At 48.1% G+C, this 18,573-nt stretch overlaps 1 protein-coding gene across 1 annotated transcript; it reads left to right on the top strand.

The window, feature by feature from the left end:
• The first annotated feature begins 3,547 nt into the window (after positions 1 to 3,547).
• Positions 3,548 to 12,911, top strand: srebf1 (sterol regulatory element binding transcription factor 1). The gene is made up of 19 exons (XM_068750452.1): positions 3,548 to 3,653; positions 4,456 to 5,001; positions 6,181 to 6,356; positions 6,466 to 6,606; positions 6,853 to 7,071; positions 7,154 to 7,268; positions 7,371 to 7,528; positions 7,643 to 7,850; positions 7,942 to 8,126; positions 8,225 to 8,486; positions 8,756 to 8,922; positions 9,085 to 9,253; positions 9,398 to 9,506; positions 9,650 to 9,759; positions 10,291 to 10,423; positions 10,538 to 10,703; positions 11,167 to 11,382; positions 11,529 to 11,640; positions 11,967 to 12,911. Exons 1-19 carry the CDS (start codon positions 3,548 to 3,550, stop codon positions 12,185 to 12,187), a joined length of 3,519 nt encoding a protein of 1,172 aa, XP_068606553.1. The 3' UTR covers positions 12,188 to 12,911.
• Positions 12,912 to 18,573: the final 5,662 nt, after the last annotated feature.

Genomic DNA, 18,573 nt, shown 5'->3' with positions numbered 1-18,573 from the left:
ATGACTATCCTAGGAATATCTCTTTTCAAACGCATCACAAGATCCTTGACCCAAACGGTTCCTCCCAAACGATCCTTCCTGTCCCATTTCGTCGCTGGCTACCAAGTGGTGTAACAACACCTCTTAGTCATGCTCATGCCACCATGCTGCTCTAACATGCCGGCGCTCGACATGTTTATTGTGCAAACTGTTGTGGTTTACTATGGATGGGATGTATTCATCTGAACGCGTGGGATTTGCTACGCAGCCCGTCTCATAACGCACCACCAAAGAAAGGTGGCTTGTCTGATGTGGCTTCAAAATGTGGTATATTACTGCAACATTAATAGAAAACTGTGCTGCAGGACACTGCATTGGGTCAGTATGAAGGCGTGCATTTAATGTGGTGTCTTTTAACTACACCTAGCTAACTGCTAATTTATATAATTCATTTGTTGTGTTGGTTTCTGCTGTGTACTAGCACTGTTGATCTGTTTGATCTTTGGGCTCAAATACTCAGCGCTCTGGTCGTGCTTGTAACATGTGTGCTGAATGTCAACATAATGTGTGTTACCCATCCTGCTTGCAGGGGGCGTGCTAATGATCCAACGCTCAGATAAACTTACCAGCATTCCTTTAACCAAAGGGAATTTAAAAAAAAAACAGAATTGAAAAGCACTAGTTAGGATTCTGTCTTCTGCATTTCAAGAGACTAAAGTGGAGGAATGTAACCCCTGTGATTTTTCACGTCCATCTGGAAAGCTAAATCAAATGAAAAGTAATCTCTTGAATGCTTTTTACCCATTCCAAAGAATATTAAGGCTTTAATTGCAAACAAAATCTGAATTTCAGTTCGGAGCAGTAACAACATTCATGTGAAAACTTTCCTTTCTTTGCTGTATTAATTTTTGTGGACTTTGAAGCAAAAACACACATCTGTATTTTGTCCTTTGTGTTTACAAAATTACTATTTTTGTATTTTTAATGGGGAAGTTGTCTGGATTGACATTTTGCACACAAATGTTCTAATAGTGCAGCTGCAGCACACGTTCACATTGAAACGAATTGATGGACTATGAAATTTAACTTTGATTAAAAATGGCCTAAATATTTTAGACACAGTATAGCATCAGCATGACCTACTGCTAACACAGAATGTATAGCTTGCTGTAGCGCAGTAGTATAAACTACATATTCATACACAGTAGGTCATATTCAATTACTCTATACAGTGTAATCTATTTACCTCAATAGACAAGGATTTTAGTTTCTCTATAAGGCTAAATAAATTGGTTCATATATAACCAGAATAGTTCAAGTGAAAAAGGAAATGTCTTCAACCATCATCCTCTCATTTTGGTTGAAGTATGGAGCAAAACTAACCAAACTGAATCCTTGAGTTGTGTAGAAAGACATGCATTAATACTTTTCAGTGCGTTTCATGCGTCCAATAGTGAACTGCTGACGAGAATTTCTGTGATTTCACCAAAATAGCTGCGACTTCAGTTTGTCTTTGGTGTTTTAAAGATTGGACTTTGAGGCAAAAAGCAAGCATTTCTCCGTCCTAGCTTTGTGACTGCTATGCACTTAATCCCCCCCCCTAAGTCCATTTAAGACCAAAAGCCTTGTCCATGTTCCATTTTAATTTCTGCACCAATTATCAGTACAGAACAGTGGAATTGCAATGATGTCAAATAATAATTTGTCTACATACCTAATCAGAATATTTAGATGTATTTTTTTCTTGGTAAAAATCAGTGATTGATGAGCTTTGACATTTTTGTTCTACTGAAATATAGGTTTTGGTGCGTTTCCTGACATAATGGTCTTAAATTTACATTCAGTGTTCACGCGAGCTTTTCTCGCTGCCGGAAAGAAGAGGATTACTAAATATATAAAAGGGAACTTCTTGTTACATCTCTCTGGATCGCTAACAGTGTTACTTTTTTTTGCTTTTACGAGGCTTTAATTCTGAACATGTATTCATTGAATATTTGGCTGAAAATGGTTACTGAATGTATTCTAATATTGATAATACAGAATATTAAACTGATACGTCGCGGTCATGGAAGACGGGCTTGTTTTCTGTCGGCGGGTGTCTCTAATGGTCAGAATCTTTGTTTGACTGAATGCACGTCTGGAACTGCCCAATAAAACACTAGCAATGTGCGATTCTACCTCACAAATGTTTCTTTTTTTTGTTTTTGTTTTACAAACCACAGTGTGTGGATACCCTTCCGCTTCTCCACGTTGCACATGCTGATGCAACCCACCCTCACCCTTCCACTACAACGGTCATTCATCATCACATGGTGTCCACGCTGCGGGAGCTCAGCACACACTGGATGTAAACGAAGCACGTGTAGCATTGAATTGGCAGTTTTAAACATGTACTGAAGAAGTGAATAAAACATGCCATTACACAAATACGCCCCATCGCAAACAATACCAGGTTTGTGATGTGCTTTTAAAATTCCTCCATTTCTATGCCATTAACCGCACAATGCTGCTCGAGGTCAGTGACCTCAGTCCTCACTTTTGTGGTGCAGTATTCCTGTTTATATTTATATGAGTACACTCACATATACTTTCACTGTAGCTACTGCTATCCTGAATCCATTCCTTGCCCATTGTTTACATTATTATTAATTAGTGGCCACTGAAAAAAAACGAAACTGCATATATTGTCTCGGAGGCTGATCACAATTTTCTTTTGCCTAAATCTACTGCTTATCTATTTTATTTTTACTACCTATATATCACTGCACTGCATTTCTCTGCTGCAGCACGGCTATTCTAAGACAGACATCCATGACGTAATCGCTAGACCCAATGACGTGACGTCAGATCACCCCACTCGGTTCCTGAGCTTCCCATTGGACGAGTTTCCTGGTTCTACAGGAGGTGCCTTTAGTGTCGAGTCAAACAAACTTGTTTTTCAGTGGTGCCCGCCCTTAAGGCTCTCATTGGCTGTTGGGGGGGGTAAACCCACAATAAACAAACAAGTCCATGCTGTTTCTCCGTCCTTTGAAATGATGAAACGTATTCCCGATACTCTTGTTGCTTTACATGACAGGATAATGTGTTACACCTGAAACGCTTATAACATTTATCCATAGTAGATTGGTTGAATCGATCCCAAAAGGTAAAATATAATCATATCAGTTTGTTGATTACAATAATAATCATATGCGTTTCATAAATATGAACCATGTGCTACCCCCCCTCCCCCCCCGCCAGTCTGAAAATCAAAACAATCCTGACAGACTGGGGGGCGTGGTCATCCGTGTCAATGACTGCGATTGGCTAGCGTGCCTGTCAATCACCGTCGACCGGGCGGAATGGTTCCGCTGACCAGCCTCAGCGCGTTGGTGGTGAGTTCAGTGTTTGGCTCGGTTTGACGGGTTTCCCGAGGCGATCATGGGGCGAAGCGGCGAGTAGTTCGGGTCGAGGTGAAGTCCAGCGCGTGTTTCAGGCGCACTCGGTGATTCTGACGCGTCGGCAAATGTCGGGACGTGGAAAGCCGTGATTTTAAGTCTGCATTGGGAAGACACACACCAGCGAGAAGATGAACGATCTGTCTTTCGACGATCCCGCGTTGGATAACCTGGATCCGACGCTGTCGCTCCACGACCCCAGCGATATTGATACGGCCCTCCTGAGCGACATTGACGGTAAGAAGGCAGAGCGCTAACCGGTGTCACTTTTAATGTGTTCACAGTTTGCATTTTAGCGCGTGGTGTCGTTGAATGCTACATGCTGCCATGCTATCTGTGCGCTGATAGGATTCATTCTCACATCATTTGTTTTAGTATTTATGAAGTCTTCACCTGTAATTTCGGCTAATCTGAGGCTAGGTAGTTAATGCTAACGTGCTGGTAAGTGAACACGAGTATGCCCCCCCCGCACCAGTCAGGGGTTACTCTCGTTCATTCCTCCTCTTGTTGGGTTCAGTGTTCTGGTTGAGTCAGACCGGACCGGGAACAGAAGGAACGAGAGCAGAGCGTAAAATGTGGAATAAGTGTGAAAAAAAAAAAAAAAAAAAAGAATAAAAGAGAGATGGAGAAATTGTCATTAGTTTGGTGCAGAACTTGACCGACAGTAACCTCGTGAGAGTTCACAGACAACGCTCCCTCTCTCTCGCGTGGAGCGTGTGATCGGCATTACAAGCAGCTCTCTGATTGGTCAAGAGGGATCACCTCATACACAACACAGGAATACAAATCCTGGATCCTGCAGTAAAAAAATCTTTGTTTGAAGAATATATATATATATATATATATATAATACAATGTCAATTTGGTGCTCTTCAGTGTAGGGATCATTCAAATTATGATAATGTAGATGGAAATGTAGAGAACTCCGTTTGTTATGGAGAAGCTGTCGTCAGCCCGGCTTATTGACTACTTGTACAGAAAATGCATTTCATTCTGCATTTTAGGAGTGATCTCATTTCTTGTTTATCTGCCTGTTCAGATATGCTGCAGCTCATCAGCAACCAGGAAATGGAGTTTGGAATGTTCGATAACCCTCCATACGCAGGACCTTCACCCACCCAAGAGATTCCTGGTTTGACCCAGTCCATCGCCTCACCTGCCCCGACGACACCTTCATCTACATCTTCCTCTTCCAGCCAAAGTAGTAGCCCCTACCTGGATGCTCTCTTGGGCCCTCCGATTACCCGCGGTTCCACCACCCCAGATAAGACGTTCCAGCCCCCCACCTTCCAGCAGTCCCCCCTGGCCCAGGTGCCCGCCTCCACTCCGAGGCAGCCGCCAGCTTCCACACAGCCTCCTCTTAGCTTCTCGCAGCCCCAACCCGCTCTCAGCCCGTCCACCGCTGGCCAGGTAGCTTCACCTGGATTGAACCCCGCTTTCAGCACCACCGCACCCCAGGCCCTGTTCACTTCCCTTTCAGCCCAGACGCCACCTCAGCCACAACCACAGCCAGCGCCACTACTTCAGTCCCCGACTCAACCGGTGGCGGTCCGGACCACCTTCAACATCCAGAATGGGCACACGGGTAAGCACTCCTTAAAGTTCTTCTATTGCTTCTAGGGGTTATTGAGATAATATAGGATATGGATAATCTAAAAAAAGTGTCATTAAAAGCGTGTGTTCCATTTCCATTCTTGACATCGATCCCGAACAGAGAAACGTTCATCTGATTGGGGGGGGGGGTGCTAACGAAATTAAAACCAATCGGTTCATTTCGTACTCAATCTCCAGAGAAACTTTCGTTCTCTGCAGTTTCTTTTTTTTCCAGCAGTATAATTTTAATGTTGTCAGACACGCAGTAACTCCATTTCTTTTCAGACTGGAGGTATATTCAACTCTTAATTCTATAATACTGTGACCGTAAACCAGTGTAAAGATGACCAGCATCGTCTTTCAACAGTCACGCTCCTGTCGTCCTTTCTTTTTTTTCTTTTTTTTTTTTTACCCCAAATGCCCTTCATGTATTTTTTAACTACTTTCATTGTTAGCTTTCAACCAGAAATAGACTTGGGTACTATTTTGATGCTTTTGTTTTGAAATGTTCTAAAATGAACGTCCTGTTTGTGGGAGCGTTAATGTCTTGTCTTGTCTCATGTGCCGGCTTGGAGCAGAAAAGTGGCTGATGCCTTTTGAATCTGGTGCAGTATTCAGTGTACTCTACAGTATAGTGAAAACATCATCCGCAGTAATATGTGTAGAGTTATTAACCACTTTAACAGCACAACAATGGAGAGCAACGTAACGTTTGATCAAGTCTATCGCTATTTAGTTAGACTTTGCTCATCTGAGCCAAGTGAAAATTCAACAGACATACTTGTAAGCAACTACTATTGTACTACTTATACAAACCTGTAGCACCTGATGAGTACTTAAACTTGATTATTACAGTAAAAAAAAAACAAAAAAACATATAAATATAACTGGGTGAAAGGTATTAAATATGCAGACGATGTTTAAAACATCCTAATCTGGTTACTGATAGGAGATTGGGCTAACTGCGATGTCTCGCCCAGTTGATAGGAGCTGATAGGAAACACGAGTTGACGCCCTGAATGTTCCTATCACTTTCTTCTAATGAGATTGCTGTTCACCTAATGGCTTGGAAGAAACGCAACAGTTACTAAATGTTTGTTGTCGTGATAGTTTCATTTTATTTAGACACACTTTCAAAACCCTTTTTGTGTACTTTTGTGTACTTCTCCAGCAGGCAGTCCCGGTAGCGTGAGCCCACCCGCCACCAGCTTGTCGTCCTCGCCCCCAAATGTCCTACCGGTGACAATTCAGACTCATATCCAAGGCCTGACCACGGCGTCCCCTCTCCTGACCACAACGACAAGCCATCCAACCCAAACCATCACGTCCCACGTTCAGCAAGTACCTGTATGTATGTGTGTGTGTGTGTGTGTGTGTGTGTGTGTGTGCGCGTCTGTCTCTGGACTGAGCCGGGCTTGGGCAGGACCGTCTGTGTAACCCGTGTGTGTTTCCTCAGGTGTTGCTGCAGCCCCAGTTCATCAAGGCCGAGTCTCTGCTGCTGACGACCCTGAAGCACGAACCCTGCATTGTCACCACGGTGGCCTCGCCCACAACCTTCGCCAACACCACCGCCCCAGTGCGGGCCACTTCGCTGCAGGTGGGAGCCGCGCCGCCATCAATACCGGGATGATGCGGTCCGAAACGAACAAAAAAAAAATCATCCAAAACTGCCATGAGATCCTCTCTAGAAAATTAAATAGAAATACAATTTGAATATTTAGATATTCTGCCAAAATTCATATAGATAAGACCCTGATGCTGTCGTTGAAGGGGTTATTAAACACGGCTCCAGCGATCCTTTCCTGAGACCGCTCATTTCCTGTGCCAACCCTGATCTCTTCAGGCGTTTGTGGGTGGCGGGACCATCTTGACCACGGTTCCTGTCATGGTGGATGCGGAAAAGCTGCCCATCAACCGCATCACCATCAGCAGCAAGCCGACTGGCCTGCCGCACAAGGGGGAGAAGCGCACGGCCCACAACGCCATCGAGAAGCGCTACCGCTCATCCATTAATGACAAAATCCTTGAGCTCAAGGATCTGGTGGCCGGCACTGAGGCCAAGGTGAGGAGGAAGAGGAGGAAGAGGAGGACCTTCAGCTACCAAAAGCAGCCGACTCTGACTGTATGTTTCTGCTTCCCTTTAGCTTAACAAGTCTGCAGTGCTGAGAAAAGCCATCGACTACATCCGTCACATGAAGCAGAGCAACCAGAAGCTCAAGCAGGAGAACATGGCTCTGAAAATGACGTCTCAGAAAAACAGTGTGTGCATTTATCCGCTCTCCTCTAACGGCGTCGGCTGTCTGTGATGAGGCCGATGGATCGTCTCACTGCTCTGCTCTGCTCTGCCTCGTCTTTCATCAGAGTCTCTGAAGGACCTGGTTGCCATGGACGTGGCCGTAGCAGCGGATGTAAAGGACGAGCTGCCCACCCCGCCGGCTTCTGACGTGGGCTCTCCCACCTCTTTCTCCCACTGCAGCAGTGACTCGGAGCCCGACAGTCCGATGGTGGAGGACACCAAGGTATCGGCTCTCGCTGAAAGTGCTCGTCTATAAACCGTGAAACTATTCTGCATCGGCAGAATAAAAGCTGCACCGTATTGTCTAACATAAAAACATCGCCTTTCTACGCCGCAGCCGAATGCGGACGTGTTAAACAGCCCGGCGGCGGGAGGCAGCCCCGGCGGCATGCTGGACCGGTCACGCATGGCGTTGTGCGCCTTCACCTTCCTCTTCGTCTCCCTCAACCCTCTCGCTGCCCTGTTCTGCTCGTCTGGCAGCGACTCCGCTGAAGCCGCCTCCAGCCATCACGGAGGAAGGGCCATCCTGGGCGTGAATATTACAGGTACCAAAGAAAACCTTTCAGCATTTGGAAGATTTGAAGTCCTGAAAGGTTCTGATTTCATGTGACCTCTTGTATTATTATTCTTTTGTAGCGGCCTCTTGGGGCTGGATGGACTGGATGCTGCCAACCATACTGGTGTGGCTCTTGAACGGCGTGCTGGTGTCGGGGGTTCTGATCCGGCTGCTGGTGTACGGCGAGCCTGTGACCAGACCTCACTCTGGATCCTCGGTGCTGTTCTGGAGGCATCGTAAGCAGGCTGACCTGGACCTGGCGAGAGTAGGCCTTTTTGCATTGTGTATTTTTTGTGATACAAACCGAACAGAGACATTGAATTGTTTCTAAAAGCAAACGTATTTCTTTTTAACCCTTTCTAGGGCGATTTTGCCCAGGCCAGCCACAACCTGTGGACCTGTCTAAAGGCTCTCGGCCGCCCCTTACCCACTTCCCAGTTGGACCTGGCCTGTGCTGCCCTCTGGTCCCTGTTAAGATTCTGTCTCCAGCGCCTTTGGCTGGGCCGTTGGCTGGCCACCCGGGCTGGGGGGCTTCGCTCTGATCGCCCCCTGCAGGAGGACGCCTTGAAGAGCAGCCGCGACGCTGCCCTGGTTTTCCACCGCCTGCACCAACTCCACATGACAGGTTGGTGGGTGGAGAGAAAAGCAGTTTAGAAATGAATCCGTGCGTTAGACTTGTCTGGTAGGCGTAAAGAATCTCAGGTGATCGAGTAACAAGTCGGCGCCACTTTTCCTGCTGCAATCGCTTCCGATGATTCGGTGCCAAAATCAGGTTGAATAATTATTAACCGACTATCTCCGTTTTTAAGTGAGATCATTGCATCACTGTTCTGTTGTGTAAAACATGCATTTAATTAATTCGTGTTGGCGTCCTTGTTTTCCTCCTGCGTCCAGGCAAGCTGAACGGCAGCCACCTCTCAGCGGTGCACATGGCCCTGAGCGCCGTCAACCTGGCGGAGTGCGCCGGCTCCTGCCTGCCGGTCGCCTCTCTGGCCGAGGTCTACGTCTCTGCGGCTCTGCGGGTCAAAGCCAGCCTGCCGAGGGTTCTGCATTTTACCTCTGTAAGCCCCTCTAGTTTCCACGGGAAGCCGTTTGAACTAAGCGATTGTGAGGAATCTGAGTTGTTTCTCACCCAAGGGGGGGGGGGGGGGGGGGGGGGTTCACCCTACCTGAACCAGACTGAAGGCAGAGCGTCCATGGCTGACTCTGCTTTCTCCTCGTAGCGGGTGTTCCTGAGCAGCGCCCGTCAGGCGTGCCTGTCCTCCAGCGGCAGCGTGCCTCCGGCTATGCAGTGGCTTTGTCACCCGCTGGGTCACCGCTTCTTTGTGGACGGGGACTGGGCTATTCGCAGCATTCCTAAAGAAAGCATCTACAGCCAGGCTGGAAATACAGGTCCGTATACGGCCCGTGTCTAACTGTGCTCGTTTAAGGCCTTAAATCTGCACAGAATGTGTCGCCTCACGCCGAAACCTCCTGTTTTGTTCGTGCACTCTGAGGTAGGTGTGTTTATTTAATGGGTCGTTGGCTTTCTTGCAGTGGATCCTCTGGCGCAGGTGACTCAGGCATTCAGAGAGCACATCCTGGAGAAGGCTTTATACTGTGTGGCCCAGCCATGTGGAGAGAAAAGCCCCAGCCAGGGCGAAGGGTGAGAAGCATAACTGCAAATTGATGTCTTATGCTGAAGTTTAGGTATGAAATATACAAAATGTAATAATCTTAGTTGGATTAGTGGGAATAAGTTAGCTCATGTGATGCGTAACAACCTGTAAATTGTGCGTTTCTCCTCAGGGAGTATGTGGACGCTCTGGAGTACCTGCATCTCCTGATCAGTGCGTCGGATGCCGCCGGTGCCACCTCCCAGTCCTTCGCTATCGGCTCCAACATGGCTACCGTCACCGGTAAATCACCCGTGGCAACTGTTAGTTGTGTCAACAACACACCACTTTGAAAAAGACATTAGCGCCAAATGATGTCATCGGCCCAAGCGCGGCTGCTAAAACCTTTCGGGGAATCTGAATTTGTGCTCCCTTCTCCGCTTCGCGTGGATTTCGTCGGCGCTCTTGTACAGTAGGAGTGCGATGAGGCTCATTTTACACCTCTGCAGTCTGATTCTCAGTGGGTTGCCTTCCAGCTTCCTTCATCATCCTCACCGCTTACCGGTCTGAGAGGAAGCAAGAAGGTGAAAGGCATCGGCTAGATTGCCTCATCAATCTCGAGCTCTGCCAGATCAGTCATGACTGCGTGGGGGGTGGGGGGGTATCTGGTAGACATTAGGGATTTTAATGGGTACTTTCGCAGCTGCCATTGTACCAAGAAATGATTCGTTCAAGAACATAGCCCCCCCCCCCCCCACACACACACACTTATGCTGAATGTGAAAGTGGGCAGTGGCGGATTCATCTTTGTGTATTTATCTCTCTGTTTTCTAGGCTGTGACCCTCACTCCAAGTGGTGGTCCTCGGTTGCCGTGGTAATCATCAACTGGCTCCAGGGAGACGACGCTGCGGCAGAGAGACTGTATCCTACCGTTGAGCATCTGCCCCGCAGCCTCCAGAATGCCGAGTAAGTTTAACGAGACGGCCTGAGAGCATGTGGCGTGATTCCGAGCCGAGTCCCATTTCCGCCACATTAACCCGTGTCCTGTGTCTCCTCCTCCTCCTCCTCCTCGTCTGTCAGGAGTCTTCTTCCCAAGGCCTGTCTGAACACGTTCAGGGCGGTGCGGGCTCTGCTGTCGAAGCCAGAGAACTGCCAGCAGAGTCTGAGCTACACCGACAAGGCCAGCGCCTTGCTCCGAGACAGCCTCAACCTGGGACCCCACTGCCACAGCTCCAGCTTAGACAAGGTACTCTCACAGCTGTGTGGGGGGGGGGGGGCGTATTCAAGTCAAGGGTGTTTAAAACAAACAAAAATAAAATGAAAAGAAGGTGTGAGCCTTATTATTCCTAGACATAATTCCGCTCACGCCCCACGTTTCACCACCGAGCGAGCGTAATCTGCCTCTCTGTGGCACGGCGGATTCTACCCGCCGGCGTGCAGCAGGCGGTGATGCTGGCGGACGGTGGACTCGCAGGGTGCCGCCGGCGTCTATGGCCAGAGCTGTGGTGCATTGTAGTTGCATTGCATGTGTGCCTCAGCAGAGTGCAATGTGCCTGCAGTGCAACACGGAGCTGGTGCCACGAACGACAGAACAAAGAGCAACGTGGGCAGGAACACAAATAGAACCTGTTGTTCTAGAGATAAAACATTTTTACAATCAATTCATCCGACTCTGTATTGAATCTAATCTCGTGTGCGTTGCTCTCCAGGTCATCCAGTTGCTTCTGTGTGACCTCCTGCTGGTGATGAGGACCAACGTGTGGCACCTGCAGCAGCAGGGCGCCGCTCCTGCAGGGTCGGCTTCTGCAGGCACCGGCAAACCAGCGGGGATCCACCAGGCTTCCCCACCGGAGCTCCAAGGATTCCAGCAGGATCTGAGCTCTCTGCGCAAGCTGGCCCACAGCTTCAGGCCCGCGATGCGGAGAGTACGTGTGACATCATTCGTCGTCGCGTTTTATCCGTGTGCGTTATTTGGCGTTGTGCGGTTTGGGGCGGGGGTAGATCTGAACTCACTGTATGAGTCATCGCTCGCTCTCTCCCCCTCCTCCTCTCTCGTCTCCTTTCCTCCCAGTTGTTCCTTCATGAAGCTACAGCCAGACTGATGGCGGGGGCCAGCCCCACCCGCACACACCAACTCCTGGATCGCTCCCTGCGACGCAGAGCGACACCCGGAGCAAAGACAGGTGTGTGTTTTTTTTTTAGTCCATCTGTATGAAGGATCTTTTTTTTTTTTTGCTCCGTTTAGAAACTCAACCTACCATTTAAATAACGTGGAACGGCTTGGACACGCTTGAGCTTTCATTTGTAAACCAGAAGGTCTTAAAACAGAGAGTCAAGGGGAGAGGAAAGTCAAAGATGGCCACGAAAATCCTGCCGATGAATGATCTCGCGTCCCTGCAGCTCGTCTCCGGTTGACGCCGCTTCGTTGCTTTGTGGTAATCAATACCAGTTTTGTCTGTATGGAGAATCTCGTCTGTAAACGTCTCTCCTCTGTGTTTTGTGCAAACAGAGGAGAGCGAGACCCGGCCGGGCCAGCGAGAGCAGGCGGAAGCCGTGATGCTGGCGTGCCGCTACCTTCCTCCTTCCTTCCTGTCGGCCCCTGGGCAAAGGGTGGGAATGCTGGCGGACGCTGCCCGCACCCTGGAGAAGCTGGGAGACAAGAGGACCCTCCACGACTGTCAGCAAATGATCATCAAGCTGGGCAGCGGGTCCACCGTTACCAACAGCTAGAAGGGGGGGGGGGAAGCCATGCATGTACATTGTAAATAGAAATAGAAATAGAAACACCTTTCAAGCTGTTATCACTGTAGATCATTCCCAGAATATGAGTAACATGGAAAAGGTGCAGCACCACGGTTTGTCCACAGTGAGGCGCCATCGCAGTTCAGAGCACAGAGAGCCGCTCTGATTGGCTGCAGAGCGAGGGCGTGTTCAGTGAGAGACCACGCCTTCGTTGTGTGGAAGTTTTCTGTCATGTTTGTCTTGGTAATGGGTCTGAGGAGGCGCCGCGTCCGTCGGGCTGATTTCAATGAAATGAGTGATAATGGCTTTACGAGGTTATTTCCGTTGACATTTTGTTTCTGTTTATTTTTTTGCTCTGTAAATATATTTGAAATGTATTTATAATCTGTTTTGATGAAACAGTATTTTGCATAAGCAAAGTGATGAATTGTTCTTTCCTTCCATTGAATTGATGGTATAGCTTTCAACTTGGTCCCCGCGACACCTCTAGTCTAGTCATTCTACTTTCATGCTCCGAAAGAATGACCTGATGGGTTTTTATTTTCATTTTTCCAGGACTGTTAGATGTTTTAAAAAAACAAAAAAGAACCTAAAGTGTCACTAATGTCAAAGACTGAAAGACAGGTATTATTTGTGTCAGACCAATCAACATCCTTTCATCTCTTCTTTGTTTTCATTCTGGTACGATGTGAATATTAAAGCATTTTTGTAATAAAACCATCTTTCCTGTTGTGTTTTTTTTCTTTATTAATGGAGTCTGATGCCACATGATGATGAATTAGTTCAACGTCTGCTTCCACTGATTATGCATCTGGGTCATCTGCTTCCACGTAAAATTGGGACAAAACTTGCAAAGTGGGCATAAGATTTACATTTTGGGATAAGCTAATGGGGATTTCTTTTTGCAGATGACTTTGTGACCTGCAGTGAGAGCAGGTGGAGGAGAATTTAACGAGTTAAGTGGAGGTCTGCTCTGGAAAAGAGGAAAGAAGGTGGACAGGAGTCAGAGCAGCATGAAGATGCTGAGGTTCTCCCTGGATAGGATTGAAATGAGGAAATAAGAGGAAATCAGAGAGGACAGACTTCGGTAGTTTGGACGGAGAGACAGGGACTATATCGGTAGGCGGTTGCTGAGGATGAAACTGCCAGGCAGGGCCGGCCCTGCCTAAGCAGCTGCTTAGGGCCGCCTGGCCACTAGGGCCCCCCCAGACCTGGCAACCCTATTCTCCATGATGCAGGAAGTGCTGTGCACAGGGTGCTTGAAAACTGCACCGCCTACCGGCAATCTTGGCAGCTATCCTTTTGTGTGATTACAACCTGACAACCTGCAGCGTGACATTGAACCTGACCTTGTGCTGATTGGCACTAAGCGAACTGGAATGGAACTAAGCAAGCAAGCAAACAGCGGTCTGCGGTCGCCGTCATGTCTCAGGTGCCAAAAAACGGAGGAAGAAAAGAAACAAACAGTCTCAAGGTAAATTGAATGTTGTTTTGTGGGGACACTGCTGGCTGTGACGAGGTTGATAGTTCTAACGGTTATTTGTGCTCATGCTCAGTTGTGACTTTTTCAGTTAACCGGACAGCGCTTGTGTAAAATCCTTATTGAAGAGAAGCTTAGCGTAAATTAAAACAAGAGAGCTGCATCAACTGACAGCACTGGGTTGTGCAGTGCACTGTCATCCAACGCAATCTTTATTTGCACGTGCACGCTGCGCACGCCAATGCAATTTCAATGTCTGTGTGCAAACTCCATACTGGCTACTGGCTACTGGGATAACTGCCGACTGGCCCTCACTGGCGACGCAAACATGACAGCGAGACGAGCACCAGCAAATTAAATGTGTAGAAATAACAAGAAAACATAACTCATGATAAAACGAGACAAGATCTGCCCATTGCACTTCAACCAGAGGGTCACTGGTTCAAGTCCCAGCCCAGACAAAAATACAGAGTGTGGACTGGTGGCTGGAGAAGTTCCAGTCTACCTCCAGGCACTGCCCTTGAGCAAGGGCCCCTTGTCCTTATTTTGCTTAGGGCCCCAAAATAACCTGCTGCCAGGGAACAGGGCTAGAGGTCGACCCAGGAGAAGATACATGGACTTAGTGAAGGAGGACATGAGAGTGGCTGGTGTTGGGGAGGACGATGCAAAGGACAGGGTGAAGTGGAGAAGGCTGATTTGCTGTGGTGACTCCTCACGGGACAAGCCGAAAGGAAGAGAGGAATTTGTTTTGTTCCTAACTCTTATTTCCCAGACATTATAATCCAATTATATTAGTTGTGGTTCGCTATGCTATTGGTTTTGTGCTCTGAATAATAAAGTCAAGCATTTCTATCTGAAGGAATCTGTATCTAAATTCACAAGTGCACATTTAAGATGGAGCGCATGTGTGTTGATGTCTGTGCATGCTCAGTGAAGACAAGGAGAAGCCAACGGTCATAGCATTGAAAGGTGCTGGTATATTTAACATTGGCGTTACAAAAACATTTCCCACAAAGTGATGCTGTGTCGATTCCAAACAGACATGAGAATCCATAAAACGGCATGCACCCAACTCAGGACCAGTGACATGCCCCCAAAAAAAGGTTTGTTATATTTTCATCAATGGATTCTTTTAATAACATTTTATAAGCAATAACATATTCCATTTTATAGAAAATAAACATCTCTAGGAAATACTATACACAATTATATTGGTACATCACATCTTACATTTAAACAGCATCAAATACTTATATACACCATTAAATAACGAGCTTCATAAAAGAGAGAGAGTTTGGTGTGGCATTTTATTTTTTTTGCACTTTCTTTTATGCTCTAATGCTTAAATATTTCCCCGTGCGTTGACCGACGCCCTCTACAGGGCGCCGTTACATAGTGAAAGAAGCTACATCTGAGATACACAAACGGACTGGTGTGATGTGAAACCTAAGATGAGGGCGAATGTTTCTGTGCGGCTGTGGAAGGTGAAGTAATCATAACGTCATGGCGAACTGTACACAGGTGTGAGGTGAGGTGACCTGACTCCCGGCTGGACCCTTAGAGCCCTGAGCCGCATCCCGTCAAAGGATGGCGGCGCCTGCTGTACTCGCAGGTGAAATGGAGTAAACGCTCTAATACAGAGTTCTGTTTTTATTTTTCATATTTTTCTTTATTTCTTTTCTGGAGTAACACAAAGCCTGACGCAAAGATGTCTAGTCATAATGCACATCAAAATACATCTCCGAGGATAAGAGCGTTATATTAAAATACTGCATCCATTTTTTTTCTTAACTTTTCAATACTGGAATACTTAGAACCTGTGAAGCACGTTGTCATGTACAGTGTCCTTTTTTTTTGTTTTTGTTTTTCTCACCTTGTTTTAAACACAGACACACATTGAGAGAGTACATCCGCCGGTTGGCCGCCGCCGCCGTCGTCACGTATGACATCTTGCATCGCGGATGAGCGATTGCAAAAAACACGCTGATGAGGTGGCTGGAGAAGGATGACTCTATTGTTATCACACACACACACGCACACGCACACGCACACGCACACGCACACGCACACGCACACGCACACACCCCTCTTGGCTCACAGGCAAGGTGGCCAGAGAGATGCTTCCATCCAATCGGTATCCGCCAGGTGTCTGAATACGATAGCAACCCATCCGAAGGCAGAAAACATACACCGTCCTCGCTCTGCATTTCAAACAGCCCCCTTGTGCACCGGGCCCGAGGCACACAGTCTCTAAATCCCCCCCCTCTATCCTCCCGTTAAACCGTGCCGCTGCCTTCCGGTAAGGGGCTCAGTGGAGAAAGCACATTTCCAGGCTGGGTTCAGGGAGCCCCTGTTCTCTGGGGAGCCATTTTCCAGGATTTGTATCGCTCTCGGCTCCGACCTTTTGCACAGCCGTTCCCTCTCCTCCTGCCCCGCCGGCTGATGAGCCCGTCTGTCAACAGTCATCACCTTGGTTTTGTTTTTTTTTTCGGTCTCAGTGGCTGCTTAAGACCTCGTTTTTTGCTTGCCTGCTGGATAGGCGATGCTGGACTGGCTGAAAGGTGGCGTTTGGTCGGTGGATGTGGTTTACTGGAATATCTTACAGGTCCTGTAGAAAAACAGCAAAGAGAGACTTACTTACTTACACGGTGCACAGATCGGAGATCCTTCTGATTTATAAGCCTGTTAGGTTCAGGTGTACGGTGTACTGGCGTCTTTTGCGAGCGTGCACGGGTGTTTCTGCAGACATGAAAAGGAGCTGGCTGCGGTGTGCAGGAGTGTAAAGATGGATGCAGCTGGCCCGTGAGCCAGCTCCGATGTGAGAGACACAGCGGGAACGTGCACTAATTGCGCTGGTGTGGTGCTGATGTGGTGGAGCGCTTTCTTTCCCCTTATCCTCCTCCGCAGCCCCGAGTATCTCTCGCTCTCCCTGTCGCTCTCTCTGAACTGTCAGTTCCCCATCGTTGTGGCCTGGACTCAGACCAGCAGCGTTGCTCATTGTCTCTTATTGTTCCCTCATGCTCTCTCATTCTCATGTCTTTCTCTTTTGAAGTTAAGCCCCCCCCCCTCCTCCCCCGTACCCTATCTTCGTCTTTCTCCCACGAGTAAATTCTCATTCTTTTACACCTAAAATCTCACTTGTTTTTCCTCCCTTTCTCCATCACTAAGCGTCTCTACCTTTTGCTGCCCTTTTTCTCGTTACGTCTCTCTCTCTCTTTCATTCTGGCGCTCTTTGATGTAAACTGCCCGTATTTGCCTTTTTGTTCCCACCGAATGGATCTCCACCTGTCTCTCGCCTGCGCTTTATATGTGTGTGAGCTTACAGGTAACCTGTTAATGAAACACACACACACACTGTGAGTCCACCACTTAAGGCGGTATGTGTGGAATTCCATTGATGCTCTGAGGGTTCATTACCCTGAACCAAACAAACACAGGCAGAGAGGTGCATGGCGAGGGCGGTTGTGTCGCCTGCTGACTCACATTTCTTTTTACAAAGTACAAGTCTCTCGGCTTTTACTAAAACATTTCTGTGGAAAGGAACAATATTTTGGGTGGCAGTGACTCAGTGGTCTGAAACTTGGTTTGGGAACCAGAGGGCCACCGGTTCAAGTCGTGGCCCAGACAAAAATACAGCGAGTAGACTGTGAGAGGAGCCAGTCTACCCCCAGGACGCTGTACCACTTTGGTGCCCTTGAGCAAGGCACCCTCCAACTTCTCCCGGGCACCGACCGTGGCGCTGGCTTCACCCCATGCCCGCTCCACATGTTATGGGGCCCCTACATGTATATGCATGCTATGGAATGTTTAGAGGGGCCCATCATAGGGTGTACATGCAATTTAATTGTGTGTGCGTGTGTGTGCGTGTGTGTGTGTGTGTGTGTTGCATGCATTTGACAATAAAACATTCTTTTTCTACTGTGCAAGCGCGTTCGTTTGCCCCTGCTTTTCACTTTGATTAGGCTGCTCCGTGCAAATTGGCACAGCACAGTCCCACACAGACCTTCAGATCCTTCAGCTGATGACAGCTCTGCCTCAGCCTGCTAACAACACTCCCGCTCCGTCTCGCTCTCTGCTTCTCCCGCTCTATTTCTGCCGCTCAGACGTGGGAGCCGAGGTGAAGAGGAGTAGAGAGGGAGCTGCGAGAGAACGAGGCAGGAAGGGACGAGGAGGGATGAAAGCAGGACGACTGAAAATGGAAAGGGGAGCTCGTATAGGAGATGAGAGGTGAACGCAGCGAGAGACGGAACGGGAGCTGCAACAGCGGGGATGCAAAGTGAGGGGAACGGGAGAATAGAGGAGACGAAGGGAGAGGGACAGAGGGAAAGAGGGAAAGAGGGCGAAAAGGAGGAGAGAGCTGGTGAGGATAAGAAGCCAGTGATGTTGGGTGGGGTGTTTTGATCACCAGCCAGCTTTTCATCCTTGTCAGTCTGCACAGAGGAGAAGGGGGAGGCAGAAAGATGCTGGGAGGGGAGGGAAGGAAAGAGGGAGGGAGGCGACTGCCGCGGCTCCCTCAAACCACCACTGCACCCTGCTGAATGTCGGCATCCCTCCCTCGCTGCTCCCTCACTGCCTCTTTCTGCGTTTGACCTTCCCCTCTGTGCTGCAGTGTACACACATGGCCACTAGATGGCGCTTGTCTTAAAGGAAAGCTGCTTGGAGTGAACCATTGACATAATAACGGTGAAACGTCATCAGCGCAGTGGCTGCAGTCAAAACAGTCTGCCGAGTGACACTTTTGCAGAAAGGCACAGAAGTAAATGTTTTCCCAGCCAATTGGCGCTGATAGGGGTTTAGATCTCCAAGGTACAAATGATGGCCACGAGTACATTTAACAGGATATCAATAGGCCCGAGATGAGATCTTGGATTTCATTAGCTCTATACTACCATGG

This window comes from Brachionichthys hirsutus, chromosome 16 (assembly GCF_040956055.1).
Source record: "Brachionichthys hirsutus isolate HB-005 chromosome 16, CSIRO-AGI_Bhir_v1, whole genome shotgun sequence".
NCBI classification, from domain to species: domain Eukaryota; kingdom Metazoa; phylum Chordata; class Actinopteri; order Lophiiformes; family Brachionichthyidae; genus Brachionichthys; species Brachionichthys hirsutus.
Note: the sequence above shows the minus strand (reverse complement) of the source record. Positions and strands in the feature narration are given on the sequence as shown.

Bases quoted from the DNA above. Each gene is read 5' to 3' on its own strand.
- srebf1 (XM_068750452.1), top strand. From the start codon at position 3,548: ATGAACGATCTGTCTTTCGACGATCCCGCGTTGGATAACCTGGATCCG. The intron at 7,851-7,941 runs GTACCAAAGAAA...ATTCTTTTGTAG, and splicing joins CCTGGGCGTGAATATTACAG to CGGCCTCTTGGGGCTGGATG. The intron at 9,254-9,397 runs GTCCGTATACGG...GCTTTCTTGCAG, and splicing joins CAGCCAGGCTGGAAATACAG to TGGATCCTCTGGCGCAGGTG.